The 14,859-nt window shown below is 43.9% G+C and overlaps 1 protein-coding gene across 16 annotated transcripts in view; it reads right to left on the bottom strand.

The window, feature by feature from the left end:
• PARP9 (poly(ADP-ribose) polymerase family member 9) overlaps positions 1-14,859 on the bottom strand; it is a 39,435-nt gene that overhangs the window by 21,523 nt on the left and 3,053 nt on the right. For 5 of the 16 annotated variants that reach the window (XM_084991006.1, XM_021070261.2, XM_021070263.2 and 2 more), the window contains 5 exons: positions 12,680-12,761; positions 11,251-11,392; positions 8,274-9,109; positions 5,400-5,627; positions 3,474-3,689 (listed from right to left, as the gene is read on the bottom strand). In XM_084991006.1, coding sequence (XP_084847132.1) covers positions 3,474-3,689; positions 5,400-5,627; positions 8,274-9,109; positions 11,251-11,392; positions 12,680-12,694 — 1,437 coding nt within the window. In that variant the 5' untranslated portion in view covers positions 12,695-12,761. Of the gene's footprint in view, positions 1-3,473; positions 3,690-5,399; positions 5,628-8,273; positions 9,110-10,889; positions 10,947-11,250; positions 11,393-12,679; positions 12,762-14,859 lie in introns of all 16 variants that reach the window. The other 11 variants (XM_084991009.1, XM_021070267.2, XM_084991010.1 and 8 more) reach the window with 3 other exon arrangements.

Below are 14,859 nucleotides of genomic sequence, written 5' to 3'. Positions count from 1 at the left end.
AGGCTAGGAATCTAATCAGAGCTACAGCTGCTAGCCTACACCACGGCAACACCAGATCCAAGCTGCTGCTGCATCTACGACATGACTTGTGGCAAAGCTGGATCTTTAACCCACTGTGCAAGGCCTGGGATCGAATGCACAACCTCATGGTTCCTAGTCGGATTCTGCTGTGCCAGGATGGGAACTCCATGTCCCTGCTTTCTTGTTTGTAGGAGATAGGCTTCACTCAGCCTCCTTGACTTTCCCTGAGTTAAAGGGCAGATTCAAACAGTTGCTAATCAGGGAAAGGAGGGGATGCAGAAACAAGGAGGCGCTGTCAAGGAACAAGAGTGTAGCCTTGGGGCAGGATTCTGATTCCTCCTCTAGGAATACACAAAACAATATCTTTGAGCTCTTCTGCAGAACTAAGGCCTCCATTCATCTGGGTGGAGGATGGCAACTTCAGGCTGAACATAAGGCTGCTGGAGCACTGCCCTGTTATGTCACCACCAACCACTCAGAAGAAAGTCACACTCTGCAGCCTTCACCCCAAACTTTGCTTATAAAAACTTCCCCTAACACTATGGCAGAGTCCAGGGGTTTTAAGCATGAGCCACCTACTCTCCTTGCCTCCTCCTGCAATAAACCTTCCTCTGCTAAAAAAAAAAAAAAAAAAAAAAAAAAAAAAAAAAAAAAAAACCCCAAACCAAAAACCAAAAAACTCACAACCACCACAACAAACACAACCAGTCACTGTGTGTGGCAGGGTTAGAAATCAGTTAGGCAAAGCTTTTGAACTAAATGTGAAAGAAAACTTCAGACTTCCCATCGTGGCACGGTGGAAACAAATCTGACTAGCAACCATGAGGTTGCAGGTTTGATCCCTGGCCTCACTCACTGGGTTAAGGATCCGGCCTTGCCATGAGCTGTGGTGTAGGCTGGCAGCCGCAGCTCCGATTGGACCCCTAGCCTGGGAACCTCTGTATGCTATGAGTGTGGCCCTAAAAAGCCAAAAAAAAAAAAAAAAAAAAAAGAAAGAAAGAAAGAAAGAAAACTGCAACTTAACCAGTATCAATAACATAGAAAATGTGGATAACAAGCAGATGGTCTGCAAGCAGTTTGGAAAAGTAAATCCAAATGGCAAGCATTTGGCAGTTTTTCCAGCCCTGACCACAGATGACTGACACCTAACGTGAGAAATGTGAGGAGTGTTCATAGTAAGGAGTTCTTTCTTCAGAGACATGATATCTGGCACAAGGTAGATATGCAATAAATATTTGTTAAATAACCAAATGAATAACTATCCATTGGCTTTTACAGATTCTCGGCTCCACCCAGGATCCTTATCATCATGAAATAGGAATGAACACAGCTAGGGAGTTACTTACTCATTGTCATTCATGAACTCGGAAATTCATGAGGGTGTGCATGTAAGTATCACTTTATTGTGAGTTTAGCACAGATTGGTCTTCTGAGTCAGGTCAACTCTAGATGTCTGACAAATCCATTTTCTGCAATGTAGGGACCTTGCCAAGGTAATACCCCCTGCGAAGAACCTTCTAAGTTGCCCTCTGATCTTTCTGAACATACACCCCTCACTGCAAGACTCTTTTAGGAAGAAAAGATGTGCTTAGAAGACTAGAGGTGTATACTTATGTGTATGCACACATCACATTCCACATGGATATACCGTAGTGTTAACTACATTGAAAAAAGGCCTGAAGGAACAGTTAATACAAATTACAGGACATAACATAAATTCCTATGTAAGATAAGTTTCTCCTGAGTTACAAAATGGAAAGTTGTATTATCTTTCAAGTTATTTTTTCCGCATTTTTGTTTACGGGTTTAGAACATAGGCTTTGGGGTCAGACTAACAGATTCAGGTTAGAATTTTGTCTATTCAAGCCACTGGACTAGCCGTATGCATATTACTCTCTGGTCTCATTTATAAAATGGAGATGACAAAGTGACTTTATCACAGGATTGAGGGGAGAATGAAATAAAGATAGTTTTCTGGCATAGTACCTGGCCTGTGCAGCACATGGCAACAACTTTTATTATTAGCCCTTAGGGGAGCCTCAAACTGGTTGATCTTTCTGTATTGTTGAATTGCCCAGCACATTTTTTGTGTGTCTTTTTGTCTTTTTAGGGCCACACCCAAGGCATACAGAGGTTCCCAGGCTAGGGGTCAGGTTGGAGCTGTGGCTGCTGGCCTACGCCATAGCCACAACAATGCAGGATCTGAGCCACGTCTGTAACCTCCACAACAGCTCATGGCTGGATCCTTAACCCAGTGAGCGAGGCCAAGGATCGAACCTGCATCCACATGGATGCTAGTCAGGTTCATTAACCACTGAGCCACGACAGAATTCCTGCCAAGCATGTTTTTGTTTGTGTGCTGAAGAGAGTGAGAGCCTTCTTTTCTAGCTGTGGTTAATTCCTCTTGTAAGGATATGGTGTCTATTTTTTTTTTTTTTTTTTTTTAGGGTGGCACCTATGGCACATGAAGGTTCCCAGGCTAGGGGTTGAATCTATAGTTGCTGGCCTAGACCACAGCCACAGCAACACCGGATCTGAGCTGTATCTGTGACCCACACCACAGCTCACGGCAACACCGGATCCTTAACCCACTGACCAAGGCCAGGGATCAAAACTGCATCCTCAGGGTTCCTAGTCAGATTCGTTTCCGCTGAGCCACAATGGGAACTCCAGGATATGGTGCTTTATGAAGAGTTCAGGAATGTCCTCAGGGCCCCTATCTGGACCTATTAATAGTCCTCTGCTTGGGGTTGGGGGGAACGCATGAGCTTCATTCAGATGACAGGATGATTAATTCTGTCAAGAAGGTAAGCTACTTCCTTGGGTAAGTTGCCAACATTGTAGGTCAGTTGTGGATGAGACAGCGGTGTACTGGAGCTCGCTCACACTGGCTCACGAGACCCACTGTGAATGTTTCTTCCCAACTCCTCCTGCAGTAATGGAACCTTGGTAGCTCGACATCAGCAAAGGCAATCACCAAGCGGGACAAACCTTCCTGCGTCTAGTGAGGCAGGAAGAGGAATAGGAACATTTACACTTGTTCCAGGAAAGAGCAAGCGAGAACAAGTCTAAATTTGTTTCCTTGTAGGGAGAGAGAAAATAGCAACTACCCACAGGAAGATAAGCTGGGAGGTGGGAAAGAGGAGGGGGAGGAACAGAGGACCCAACACTAAAGCTAAAAGGCGGTCACTTACCTTTAAGGAGCAGTGGAAAGAATAAATGCCAACAAGGGACAGGGAGAAGCTAGGTACTGGGGTAAATATGGCTTCTACAATGATATTCTTGGCTAGGTCAGAGGTCAGCAATTTATAAAAATTAAATTTAACCAAGTTAGACCATCACCACACAATTACTTTGGAGATACTCAACAGATACTGCTGCGTGAATGAATGAAAGAATGAATGAATAGATAAACGAACTGTCGGACATTTATTTCTAAGATACTAACTTACCTTACATGTCTCCACTTCATTTGGGAAGATCACAAACTTTACAGTTAATTGCTGAAAATGGCATGTGGCAAATTGTAAAACTTCATTCAACATAATCTCTGCTACTACATCCTTCTCCATACCAAGGATACCAGTCCCAAGGGCAGGAAAGGAAATAGAAGTTAGATTTCGCTCAAGGCATTTTTCCAAACACTTCTTCACTGCATTTTTCAATATCTGTAGGAAAAATACAAATTTAAGATCAGCTTTGAGTGAAACAGAAGACTTCACTTACCCCTTAATCCTGCTCATATTTTACAGTGCCAACTTTCACTTTTCCCAGGGCCATGTCCAGGACTCTTCAGGGGACAGGAAAGGTCCTACTCCATAGGGGACCCATTACAGCTATGAGGTAGATGATGAGAAATGAAAGGGCTGAAAAACTGAAGCAACTGAGGGGTCCATTTTGAGCTATTCGGGATGTCTGGGCCTTGTGATTTCTCCCGGTTTATGTAGCCTTCCTCCCAGGCCAGAAAGCCAACCTTCAGTTTATCTCCACTTAACCTGCCACTTTTGGGTCAAGATAAGGAGCTTTAATAAAAAGAGGTTCAGATTAAAGTAAGCAAGCAACATTTATTCAATGTCATTAAGACCTGTCATGTAATTTATTTTAGCAGATTTACACTTTGGTCAATGTTTCAACATTCAAACTGAATGCTAATACAGGAAGCTTATCTGTGGAAGGACCTTGGAAAACTGAGAGGTACAGAGAGACTGAAGGACCAATCTGGCATTTAAGGGCTTTCTAGAGAAGAGAAGACCAGACATGATGACAAAATAAAGACAGATGAAGCCACAGAAGAGGATTAAGTTTCCCTCTCTCCATATCTCAGTGGCTTCCCCCCCTGCTCTTTACCGCATATATTGTACGGGCCTCAGTTGTAAAGTCAGCCAGAAAGCTAAGCTCCACCACAGGCACAGGTGAGAAGACATCACAGGTAATAGATGTGACTGGAATGGGACTGGCAGGGAGACCCAGGTCCTCCCAGAATTATCAGATGGCAGGGAAGATGGAGAGGCAGAATCTCAGGCCCACTTAGGAAAAGGCCTACAGGCTCACTGGATGCAGTGAGGTGAATGAGTGTGCAGACTGCGGGAGCCTTGCGGTTTCTGTGTCTGTTTACAGTATGCCCATATAAAATTTGGACATGGATTAGGTGATATTTTAATTTTTTTTAATTTGGCTACCCCCACGGCACATGGGATCAAACTGGAGCCACAGCAGTGACAACACTGAAGCCTTAACCACTAGGGAACTCTGGGTTGGGTGATATTTTATTTATTTTATTTCTTTGTCTTTTTGCCATTTCTTGGGCCGCTCCTGCAGCATATGGGGGTTCCCAGGCTAGGGGTCGAATCAGAGCTGTAGCCTCTGGCCTACGCCACAGCCACAGCAACTCAGGGATCCGATCCGAGTCTGCAACCTACACCACAGCTCACGGCGACGCCGGATCCTTAACACACTGAGCAAGACCAGGGATCAAACCCACAACCTCGTGGTTCCTAGTTGGATTCGTTAACCACTGAGCCATGACGGGAACTCCAGGGTGATCTTTTACATTAAACTTTTTTTTTGGCCTCACCCACAGCATGTGGGAGTTCCTGGGCCAAGGAACGAACCTGCACTACAGCAGTGACCTGAGCCACTGCAGTGACAACACGGGTCCTTCCCCAGCTGTGCCACAAGGAAACTCCCTAAATTAAACTTCTTAAGGTAACTTGTAACAAAAGCACCTGGTTGGTATTTCAAGTATTCACAGGAGTAGTAGAGAATGGGGGCTATTCCACTTGACAGTAATATTTCATGAATGTAATGACATAATGGAAATTCAACGAAGACTACAGAGACTCCAGAGCTACATAAAAACAAGTTTATCTTGACCTTACCAGTTTTCGTGTAGAATATTCTAAATGCCACAACACATGGTATACGTATTTGCAGGACAATTTAAATCCTTTTGTGACCAGTACCAGCGGGGAATCTTGTGGTGTCTTAGTCATATTTTGGCTAAATTCCTGTTCTAATTCAATTCCTGCTGCTTGTAGAATTGATTGTGACACAGTCCCAGCTCTAAGACCATCACGTGGATTTACAGAATTAACAATTACATCTGTCTGAAAAGGGAAAAAAATGAACAGGATTCGGTGTTAAATCACTTTTTTTTTTTTTTTTTTTGTCTTCTTAGGGCCACACTTGCAGCACATAAAAGTTCCCAGGCTAGGGGTCAAATCAGAGTTGCAGCTGCCAGCCTACACCACAGCCATAGCAACACCAGATCTGAGCCGCACCTGCAACCTATACTGAAGCTCAAGGCAATGCTGGATCCTTAACCCACTGAGTGAGGCTAGGGATCAAACCTGCATCCTCATGGATGCTAGTCAGGTTCTTAACTCACTGAGCCACATTAGGAACTCCCTAAATTACTTTTTCTTAAATGACTAATTTAAATCTTTATTTCACTAAAGACCTTTGAAAAATACTTTTGAAGATCCTAAATCCACAAAAATGTCATTTAATGATGAATAGAAAATTTACAAGCATCTGTCAGCCCCTTGCTGGTTTATACTCCCAGTATTCCCAGATTCTGAGCATTCTTTGTAGACTTGTATTAAGCTTTATCAATAAGTGGTTTCATTCCCTGCCTTGCTGTCATGGTTCTTGCTGTTTCTGTGTGAATTTTCATTTTATTTTAATCATAGTAGAAATGAAATTTCTTCAAAAAATTTCTCTTAATTGGTATTTGTTAAGGTAAATAGTACATGGTTAAAGAAGGCAAAAACAAAAGGGAAAAGTCTTTGGTGGAAAGCAGGCCCCTTTTGAGTGGGGACCCCAGATATTCCGTACCTACCTATTCTACAGGCAACTGCTTTCATCAGCTCTTCACCCGCCCTTTCGGAAACAGACTACATACACATGGACTGTATTTTAAGTAATATCACCTCCAAGTCAGCCCTCAGAGCTGGGCGAAAGGGGCTGTGTCCTTCCCCCATGCCTAAATCCCCCTCATTTATCCTGATGCCTTTGACTCCCTTGGGGTGTAACTTAGGTAACTCCTCCTGGATGTTAGCAAATGTGTCCCTTTGAAGGTGCAATCAGAATTTGTAAGTTGGGGTACTGGCACCCAAATCTTAAAGTTCCTAATGTTGGCAATAAATAAAAACAATAGCATTTTACTTAAAGGAATAAGTTATTGAACCAGGATGTTTCCACTCTAATTTTCAATTGGCATATGAATACTTTATTAAATAGGGATTTCATTTTATGAGGTCCCCTCAGTCTTCTTCCTAATTATCTTGAAGGCAATTAAGTGGCTTTTTTTCACTAGGGACTAAGTCTATGTGACTGTGGCTAGAGGAGAATCACTGATATAAAAGGGAAAAAAAAAAAACCTCTATATTTTTATATTCTTTCTCTTACTCTTTTGCAGCCCTTGCTCCCTACTGCCCCCTTTAGCTATTCATCAGGAATTTCTTGAGCACCTAGAAGCATGCCCAGATGCACACCCAGAGACCAGTCCTGGGGTTACAAAGATGAACAGATAAACAGGCCATGATCCCCATCCTCAAAGTGCTTTCTGCCTGGTAGAGAAGCTGCACTAACCCAGAAATACCTAGGTTTGCTGTTACCCTGACTTTCTCACCTTCCTGCCAGGGCCTTCACTTTTGTGCTCTATGATCCCTGGCTAAATGCTAAGTTACACTCGGTATCCTCCACAGTCCCAGAACAGGGCCATACACTAAGAATACAATGTATAGCTCCATCTAGGTCCCTGACTGGTCCAGCCTATTCCTTTTGATCTGTTAATTTCTCTGTATCTCTCTGATCAGTCATTCTAACCACTCAGGCCTCTCCTCCTCTCCTCTGATCTTCACTTGAGATCAGATTCAAAACTCATATACTGTGAGGTAATCTTTCTTGGTCTACTATGCTCCACTCTTGCCACAAAGGTACAAACTTTTTTTTTTTTTTTATGCTTTTCAGGGCCTCATTTGCAGTATATGGAGGTTCCTAGGCTAGGGGTTGAATCAGAACTGTAGCCTCTGGCCTACTCCACAGCCACAGCAATGCAGGATCCGAGCTGCATCTGTGACCTACACCACAGCTCAGAGCAACACCAGATCCTTAACCCACTAAGCTAGGCCAGGGATCAAACCTGCGTCCTTATGGATGCTAGTCAGATTCGTTAACCACTGATCCACGACTGAACTCCCAAACTCTTAAACACTATACATCTACCTTGTATTAACACTTTTTGTCTATTACTGATAGGCTGCTTTAGAAATGTTCAGATTTTTTTGTCTCTCTAATGAGATTTTTTTCAAAAGAGAATCTTTTTGTATGAAAAGAATATGGTAGATTTTAAGTTCCTTGGAATCAAAGATTGCTCTATTTCCTCATGGTGCCTAAGAATAATAGCAATAATAAGTATAAATATTTACCACATGCCAGGTTCTATTCTAAGCAGTTTATGTGTACTGATTCCAACTCTTAAGATGTAAATGTTATTATCATCCTCATTTTACAGGTGAGGAAACTGAAGACCAAAAGGTAAAGTCATTTAATTCAGGTCACCCAGTTAGTAAATGGCAAAGCCAGTATTGAAATCCAGATGGTCTGGCTCTGAAGTCCATACTCTTAACCTTAACAAAATGCTTTTTAAAACAGTGTTTGAAATAGTATATACTCAAAGTGCACTTGATCAGTAATAAACAGTTCAGGGATCCCCTTTGGCAGTGCAAGAGAATAAAACGAAGACTTACATCTTGCAGTTCAATGAGGCCCTGGACAATCTGGAGAGTCATGTTGTTCAATACGATCGTGCTGGCTTCTTGGGTCACCCGGAGTCCCAGCTCATTCTTCCCTAGGGTGACTTCTGAAGCAGCTTTAAAGGCAGCAACCGTAGGGTCCTCATTGCTTACCAGGTGAATTTCTCTCAAATTGCTGCCTGGCTGCATTCTTTGGTAATAAGACTTGATAGTTTCTACAATGACCTGTGTGCACAGATCCAGTGGGAACTGGAAAATCCCAGAGCTCAGTGCTGGAATTGCTACTGTCTTGATTACCCCATTTTTACTGTTGACATAATTCAAAATACTCATAATGGCCTTTTGCAGCTTACTGACACATTTCTGTCTATCCATTAACCGCCACCGAGGCCCAACAGCATGGATAATGCATTTGCAGGGGAGCTTCCCTGCTCCTGTGACAGCTATCTCACCCGTGGGTACTTTGCTAAATTCAGAAATCCACTTTCGGCTCTCCTCTTGGATTTCCACGCCGCCAGCTTTCACAAGAGCCTGGGCCAGGCCCCCGCCATGTGTGAGGTCTTCATTGGCTGCATTCACCACAGCATCCACAGCGTGTCTGGTGAGGTCAGCCTTCCAGACAGATAACTCTAGCCTGGGAGTCAGCATTTTTCTGAAGACCTGTAGAGACTCATTGTTACCTTCCTGGGCTGGGGAGACCAGGGTAAAGATACAGTCAAATTTATTCTGGAGGATTTCCCACAGCTGATTCTCATTACTTTTTAAAATTTTGAGGTCATTGTGATGAAGGGTAATTTGCTGACTGTAGTTTTCTTGGAGGATATCAGTCTCTGGAAAAGGAGAGAAGATAAGAAATAAAGAAATGAGCAAAGACTCCTTTGAAAAGGAGGTACTTTTACTTCACACCAGGAGACTGAGCCTCCTCTGTACAAAAGGAGAGATGAGCTCAAAAAGTGGTACTTACTCAACAAGTGGTAGCTTCGATGATGCAATGAGAAAGCTGTGTGTATTGAGGCTTATAGATTTAAAAAAATCCACATAAAAAGGGTGCATTTGGGAAGAGCCATGCTTGAGGCATAAGAATTAGAAAGGATTTAATTATGAGTCAAAAACATGTAGAGGTCTTATTCATAACTTGTTCGCTCTTGCCAGTGTCTTGGTTTGGATTCTCCTAGAAGCTGACTCTGAGGCAAGGATTTGAGTGTAAGTTTATTTGGGAGGTGATCCCAGAGAACAGCAGGGACATGGGATGGGGACAGCAGAGTGAGAAAGCGAGACAGGGAAAGGAAAGGAATGTATAAGGGATATGTTACAGAGCAAATGAAGCTTAACTCCACTGGGGGCAGAGAGTGTAGACCATGTGTCTGAGTTATACCACCAGAGGAGTAAAGGAGCTGGGATATTTATCGAGTTTCTATCAGTCACTGGTCAAATGCTCCTGGGGGTATGGTCCAGCAGATGGGCAGGGCACTGACAATGCTACTGTAAATAATTCTCATCACTTTCTAGTTTTGTGGCCTGATTTTGGTGGAATTAAAACCAATTGACTAGGAGTTCCTGTTGTGGTGCAGTAGAAATGAACACTACTATGCATAAGGATGGGGATTTGATCCCTGGTCTCACTCAGTGGGTTAAGGACCAGGTGCTGCTGTGAGCTGGGGTGCATGTCAGAGATGCAGCTTAGACCCCGGGTGGCTGTGGCTATGATAGAGGTCAGCAGCTGCAGCTCTGATCTGACCCCTAGCCTGGGAATTTCTGTGTGCCTCAGGTGTGTCCCTAAAAAAAATAAAAATAAAAAATAAAGAAAAGTTGGAGTTCCCGTCTTGGCTCAGTGGTTAACGAATCCGGCTAGGAACCATGAGGTTGCGGGTTCGATCCCTGGCCTCGCTCAGTGGGTTAGGGATCCGGCGTTGCCGTGAGCTGTGGTGTAGGTTGCAGACGTGGCTCGGATTCCACGTTGCTGTGGCTGTGGCGTAGGCCGGAGGCTACAGCTCTGATTCGACCCCTAGCCTGGGAACCTCCATATGCTGCGGGAGCGGCCCTAGAAAAGGCAAAAAAGACAAAAAAAAAAAAAAAAAAAAAAAGGAAAACTGTTTGACTAAAAATTATTTACTGCATGTGGCAGGCCAGATATGCTGCTGCAGTGCCCCTCAGTGAAGTGGGGTATGGTGAGCCGACAGCTCCAGAAGGGGAAAGTCCATCTCAGCTTTCCAGCCCAGGTCATGCTCTTCTCAGCGTGGCTACCCTCAATGGCTGAGCAAGGCTATCTATGTCCAACGTGGAGCTCTCCCAGTGGACAATCTCAGGCTGGCAGAGGTGTGCCAGGTTTTCATTACAGTCTGATGGCTCCACCTGTCCAATCTAGCTTCTCTTTTCCTTTCACAATAAACCTTTTGCACTCTTAACTCCATCTCAGTTTCCACTTCCTGGAGAGCTAAACCTGTGATACTGTATTTCATGGAGTCTAAAGCCTCATTATTATAGGCCACTGAGAAAGGAAAAACGGTGTCAGCTAAACCCGTCTTTGGCTAGGGAGTAGCCTTATTTCAGAATTATAAAAAAGGTGTGCCTTAAAATGGATACAACATAGTAATTAATAATTTTTTTTACCTCAATTCCCATTTCTAATCTGAGCCAGCTAGAAAGATGACTGGTGGCCTCAATGACCTAAAAAGAGCAGCACACGAGTAGTCAAAGCCAACAGACCTATGATTTGGTTGACAATATCCAGTGAGTCACCCTAGGATTAGTCAGGTTCCACCTGGCTCTTACAAGCCTTGTTGAGCCTCAAGGAGACACTGGGTCACCTCTTCTGGCTTGGGCTGGGGTCAGAAGAGGCCCACATCTTGTGTGCAAAGGAAAGGGGCAAGGGGGGTCTTAGAGAACACATCTGCTAGTGCCACACAGCCTCCAAGGCAGTCCCCCTTCTGTGGCATGTGCCAGGTCCCCACAAAGTCCTGCAGTCACGCACCTGAGCACTTGTGGGAGAGAGAGTCTCCTTCTGTATTCCCCTTTCTCCACTGAGGAAAGATCTGAGCAAACATGTTCTGAGACAATTGTGAGAATGAGGTGATCCTACCTGATTTCTCCTTGTAAGCTGCTGCTCCAACACCCTGTAAAAAGTGAAAGTGGTTTTAAAAAAACTGAGACCAAATGACTACAGATTACAGCTGATAAACACAGCCTAACAAACACAAGCAACAGAAACCTTGCTGAAAGCACTGGGTTTAAGAGGGAAGGGGAGGAGTTCCCGTCGTGGCCAGTGGTTAACGAATCCTCCTAGGAACCAGGAGGTTGCAGGTTCGGTCCTTGCCCTTGCTCAGTGGGTTAACGATCTGGCGTTGCCGTGAGCTCCAATTAGACCCCTAGCCTGGGAACCTCCATATGCTGAGGGAGCGGCCCAAGAAATAGCAAAAAGACAAAAAAAAAAAAAAAAAAAAAGAGGGAAGGGGAGTACCCATTTGTTTGCTTAATCAGTGTGCCTAAAATACCCGAAATACTAAATGTTCCAGCCAACAATGACCCTAACCCACTTCCCTAGAAGCCAGTGCATTTCTAATTCAAGGTGAGATGAGGCTTGGAGATGAACACTTGAAAAGGCTCAAAGGTCACAGACCAAAATGCCCCCAAACTCTCAAATGAGACTCCAATCTCCAAAAGCTTGTGGGGTTGCTCTAGACAGAACAGAAGGCATGGCAACAAGAGCCTCATCCGCCACACCTACCCATCTACCTGTAAGGACTCACTTTCATTTGCTTATTTCATGACACAAGCCTGAATATGGAATTTTCAGAGTAAACAAATGAGGTCCCTTTTCCCTAGTCCCTTATTTTTATTCCTCCCCCATAGTCCTCCTTCCCCCATTCTGTAAAAGCAGAACTACTGAATGAGTAAACGAGAAGCAAAATGATACTGAGGTGACATTTAAAAAAAATCACCCGTCCTCATGTTGACTGTGTTAATTAGTGTATTCTTGATTCCCCATCTCTCACAATAAGCAATGAGAAAACTTTTCTTTTTCCCTTTTTTTAGGGTTGCACACACAGCATATGGAGGTTCCCAGGCTAGGGGTCAAACTGGAGCTGCAGCTGCCAGCCTACACCACAGCCACAGCAACTCGGGATCCGAGTCACATCTGCGACCTACACCACAGTTCATAGCAACACTGGATCCCCGACCCACTGAGTGAGGCCAGGGATCAAACCCACATCCCCATAGATACCAGTTGGATCTATTTCTGCTACGCCACAATGGGAACTCCCAAAAAACTTTTATTGGCATATTAAAACCAAGTAAGAATGCCAAGTATAACTTAAGACCCCAGATTTTGTGCTGTTACACGAAGAACTATTTTACATGCTGATCAACATTTATGACTTATAGACATTTACGCTTTTTACCTTAAGAAAATCCATCCTCCAGGTCTCTTGGGTCTTTATATGTTTACTACGTTTTCTGTTTCCCAAATACAGCAGCCCCTTTCTAGGAATGAATAGAAGGATATAATAAGCATGGATTAGTACCTTAGAGAATTTAGTGAGAATACACAACAGGAAGACCAAAAACTATTTCTTTCTTTTTTTTTTTTTTTTTTGTCTTTTTGTCTTTTTGTCTTTTTTTTTTTAGGACTGTACCTGCAGGATATGGAGGTTCCCAGGCTAGGGGTCTAATCGGAGCTACAGCTGCCAGCCTATGCCACAGCCACAGCAACGCTAGGTCCGAGCCACGTCTGTGACCCACACCACAGCTCATGGCAATGCTGGATCCTTAACCCACTGAGCGAAGCCAGGGATCGAACTTGCAACCTCATGGTTCCTAGTCGGATTCATTTCCACTCTGTCAAGATGGAAACCCCCAATTTCTGATCTTAAAACTTTTTTTCTTTTTCTTTTTTTTTGGCTGTGCCCATTGCATATAGAAGTTCCCAGGCCAGGGATCGAACCTGTGCCATAGCAGCAACCCAAGCCCAATGCAGTAAGAACACCCTAACCTGCTGTGCCACAAGGGCACTTGTGATCTTGGATCATTTTTATTTTTTAAATTAAAAAAAAACTTCGTCTGGAGTTCCCATCATGGTTCAGGAGAAATGAATCTGACTAGGAACCATGAGGTTGTGGGTTCGATCCTTGGCCTCACTCAGTGGGTTAAGGACCCGGTGTTGCCATGAGCCGCGGTGTAGGTCGAGGATGCGGCTTGGATCTGGCATTGCTGTGGCTGTGGCATAGGCCAGCAGCTGTAGCCCCAATTAGACCCCTAGCCTGGGAACCTCCATGTGCTGTGGGTGTGGCACTAAAAAGCAACCAAAAAAATAATAATAATAATTTCTTTTTAGGGCCGCACCTGCGACATATATAAGTTCCTGGGCTAAGGGTCAAACTGGAGCTGCAACTGCTGGTCTACGCCACAGCCACAGCAATACCAGATCCGAGCCGCATCTGTGACCTACGCTGCAGCTTATGGCAACACCGGGTCCTTAACCCACTGAGTGAGGCCAAGGATGGAACCCATATCCTCATCAATACTGGCTAGGTTCTCAACCTGCTGAAGCACAATGGGAATTCCTTGAATCATTTTTAATTTCACAGGTGAAGATGCACAAATTGTGTTTTTTCTGCTGTTGTGACTGTTACCTTCTATCCTTTACAAACAGGTTCCAATTAAAACCATAATGGCAGTTCAAAGAAGGGAAAGAACTGTATGGGCTACAACAGGGAAGCTTTCCTGAAAAGGTGAGCCTAGAGCAAGGCCTTGGGGATGGAGCAAGCTTTTATGTCTTTAGAAGAGAAGTGTGCTACCAAGTGGTAAAATTAAGCACAGCATTCAAAGAGCAATGAGGAAAAACCAGCCTTGAGTGAGTGAAGACCCCTGGAGAGTGTCTGAAGAAAGAGGGAACTGTCTTGTGCCTGTAGAGGGTGTGTTACCGAGTTTGTGATAAATACCGCTGATCTAATTAGAAAGGGGACTAACTGGATACAAATCAGAGACTCTAGGAAAATACATTTTAAAGATTTTCCCATTTAATAAGTAGGAATTAAAGACTGTAAATTTTGACGAGAATAATGGTGTAAATGCTTCAAATGCTTCAAGTTGCTCACAGTCATTGTCACATAATCGCTTGGAGGCTTCTGAGATGATTTCTGATGCCTCTGAAATAGGAATATTTTGTACAACTATCTAGAGCATTAGAGCACTATTATTATTATTATTATTATTATTATTTTTTTTTTAGAGAGAGCACTATTATTAAGTGTCAGGAAGAGCAGCAAGTCCAAGCACAACCCTAAAATGCAAGGACAAGATGCATTTTTGCCTCCAGAGGGCACTGCTGTTTTCACAAAAGAGGCAAGTCTTCCATGTCTCCTGCGTGGCTAACCCCAGTGGACTCTTCTGTCCCAACCTTTATTTGACCCCTCTCTACAGTTTCCGTCTTCATGTCCTTCTTTGATTCCTGAACCTCTGCTTTCTGGCTGCTCCGATGCCACCTTCCCTTGGTTCTTTTGTTACCTCTCGTTTTGCCTTTACAGGCCCTATCCCCTGGATTCATTTCCACAGTTCACCCTTAATCATCTTCCCCAGGATT

The sequence above is a fragment of the Sus scrofa genome, chromosome 13, assembly GCF_054392235.1.
Source record: "Sus scrofa isolate SSC_HxYL_T2T_F1_AM1 chromosome 13, Sscrofa_HxYL_maternal_Yorkshire_Landrace_v2.0, whole genome shotgun sequence".
Classification (NCBI taxonomy): Eukaryota; Metazoa; Chordata; class Mammalia; order Artiodactyla; family Suidae; genus Sus; species Sus scrofa.
The sequence above is the reverse complement of the archived record's forward strand: the minus strand, read 5'-3'. Positions and strand labels throughout refer to the sequence as shown.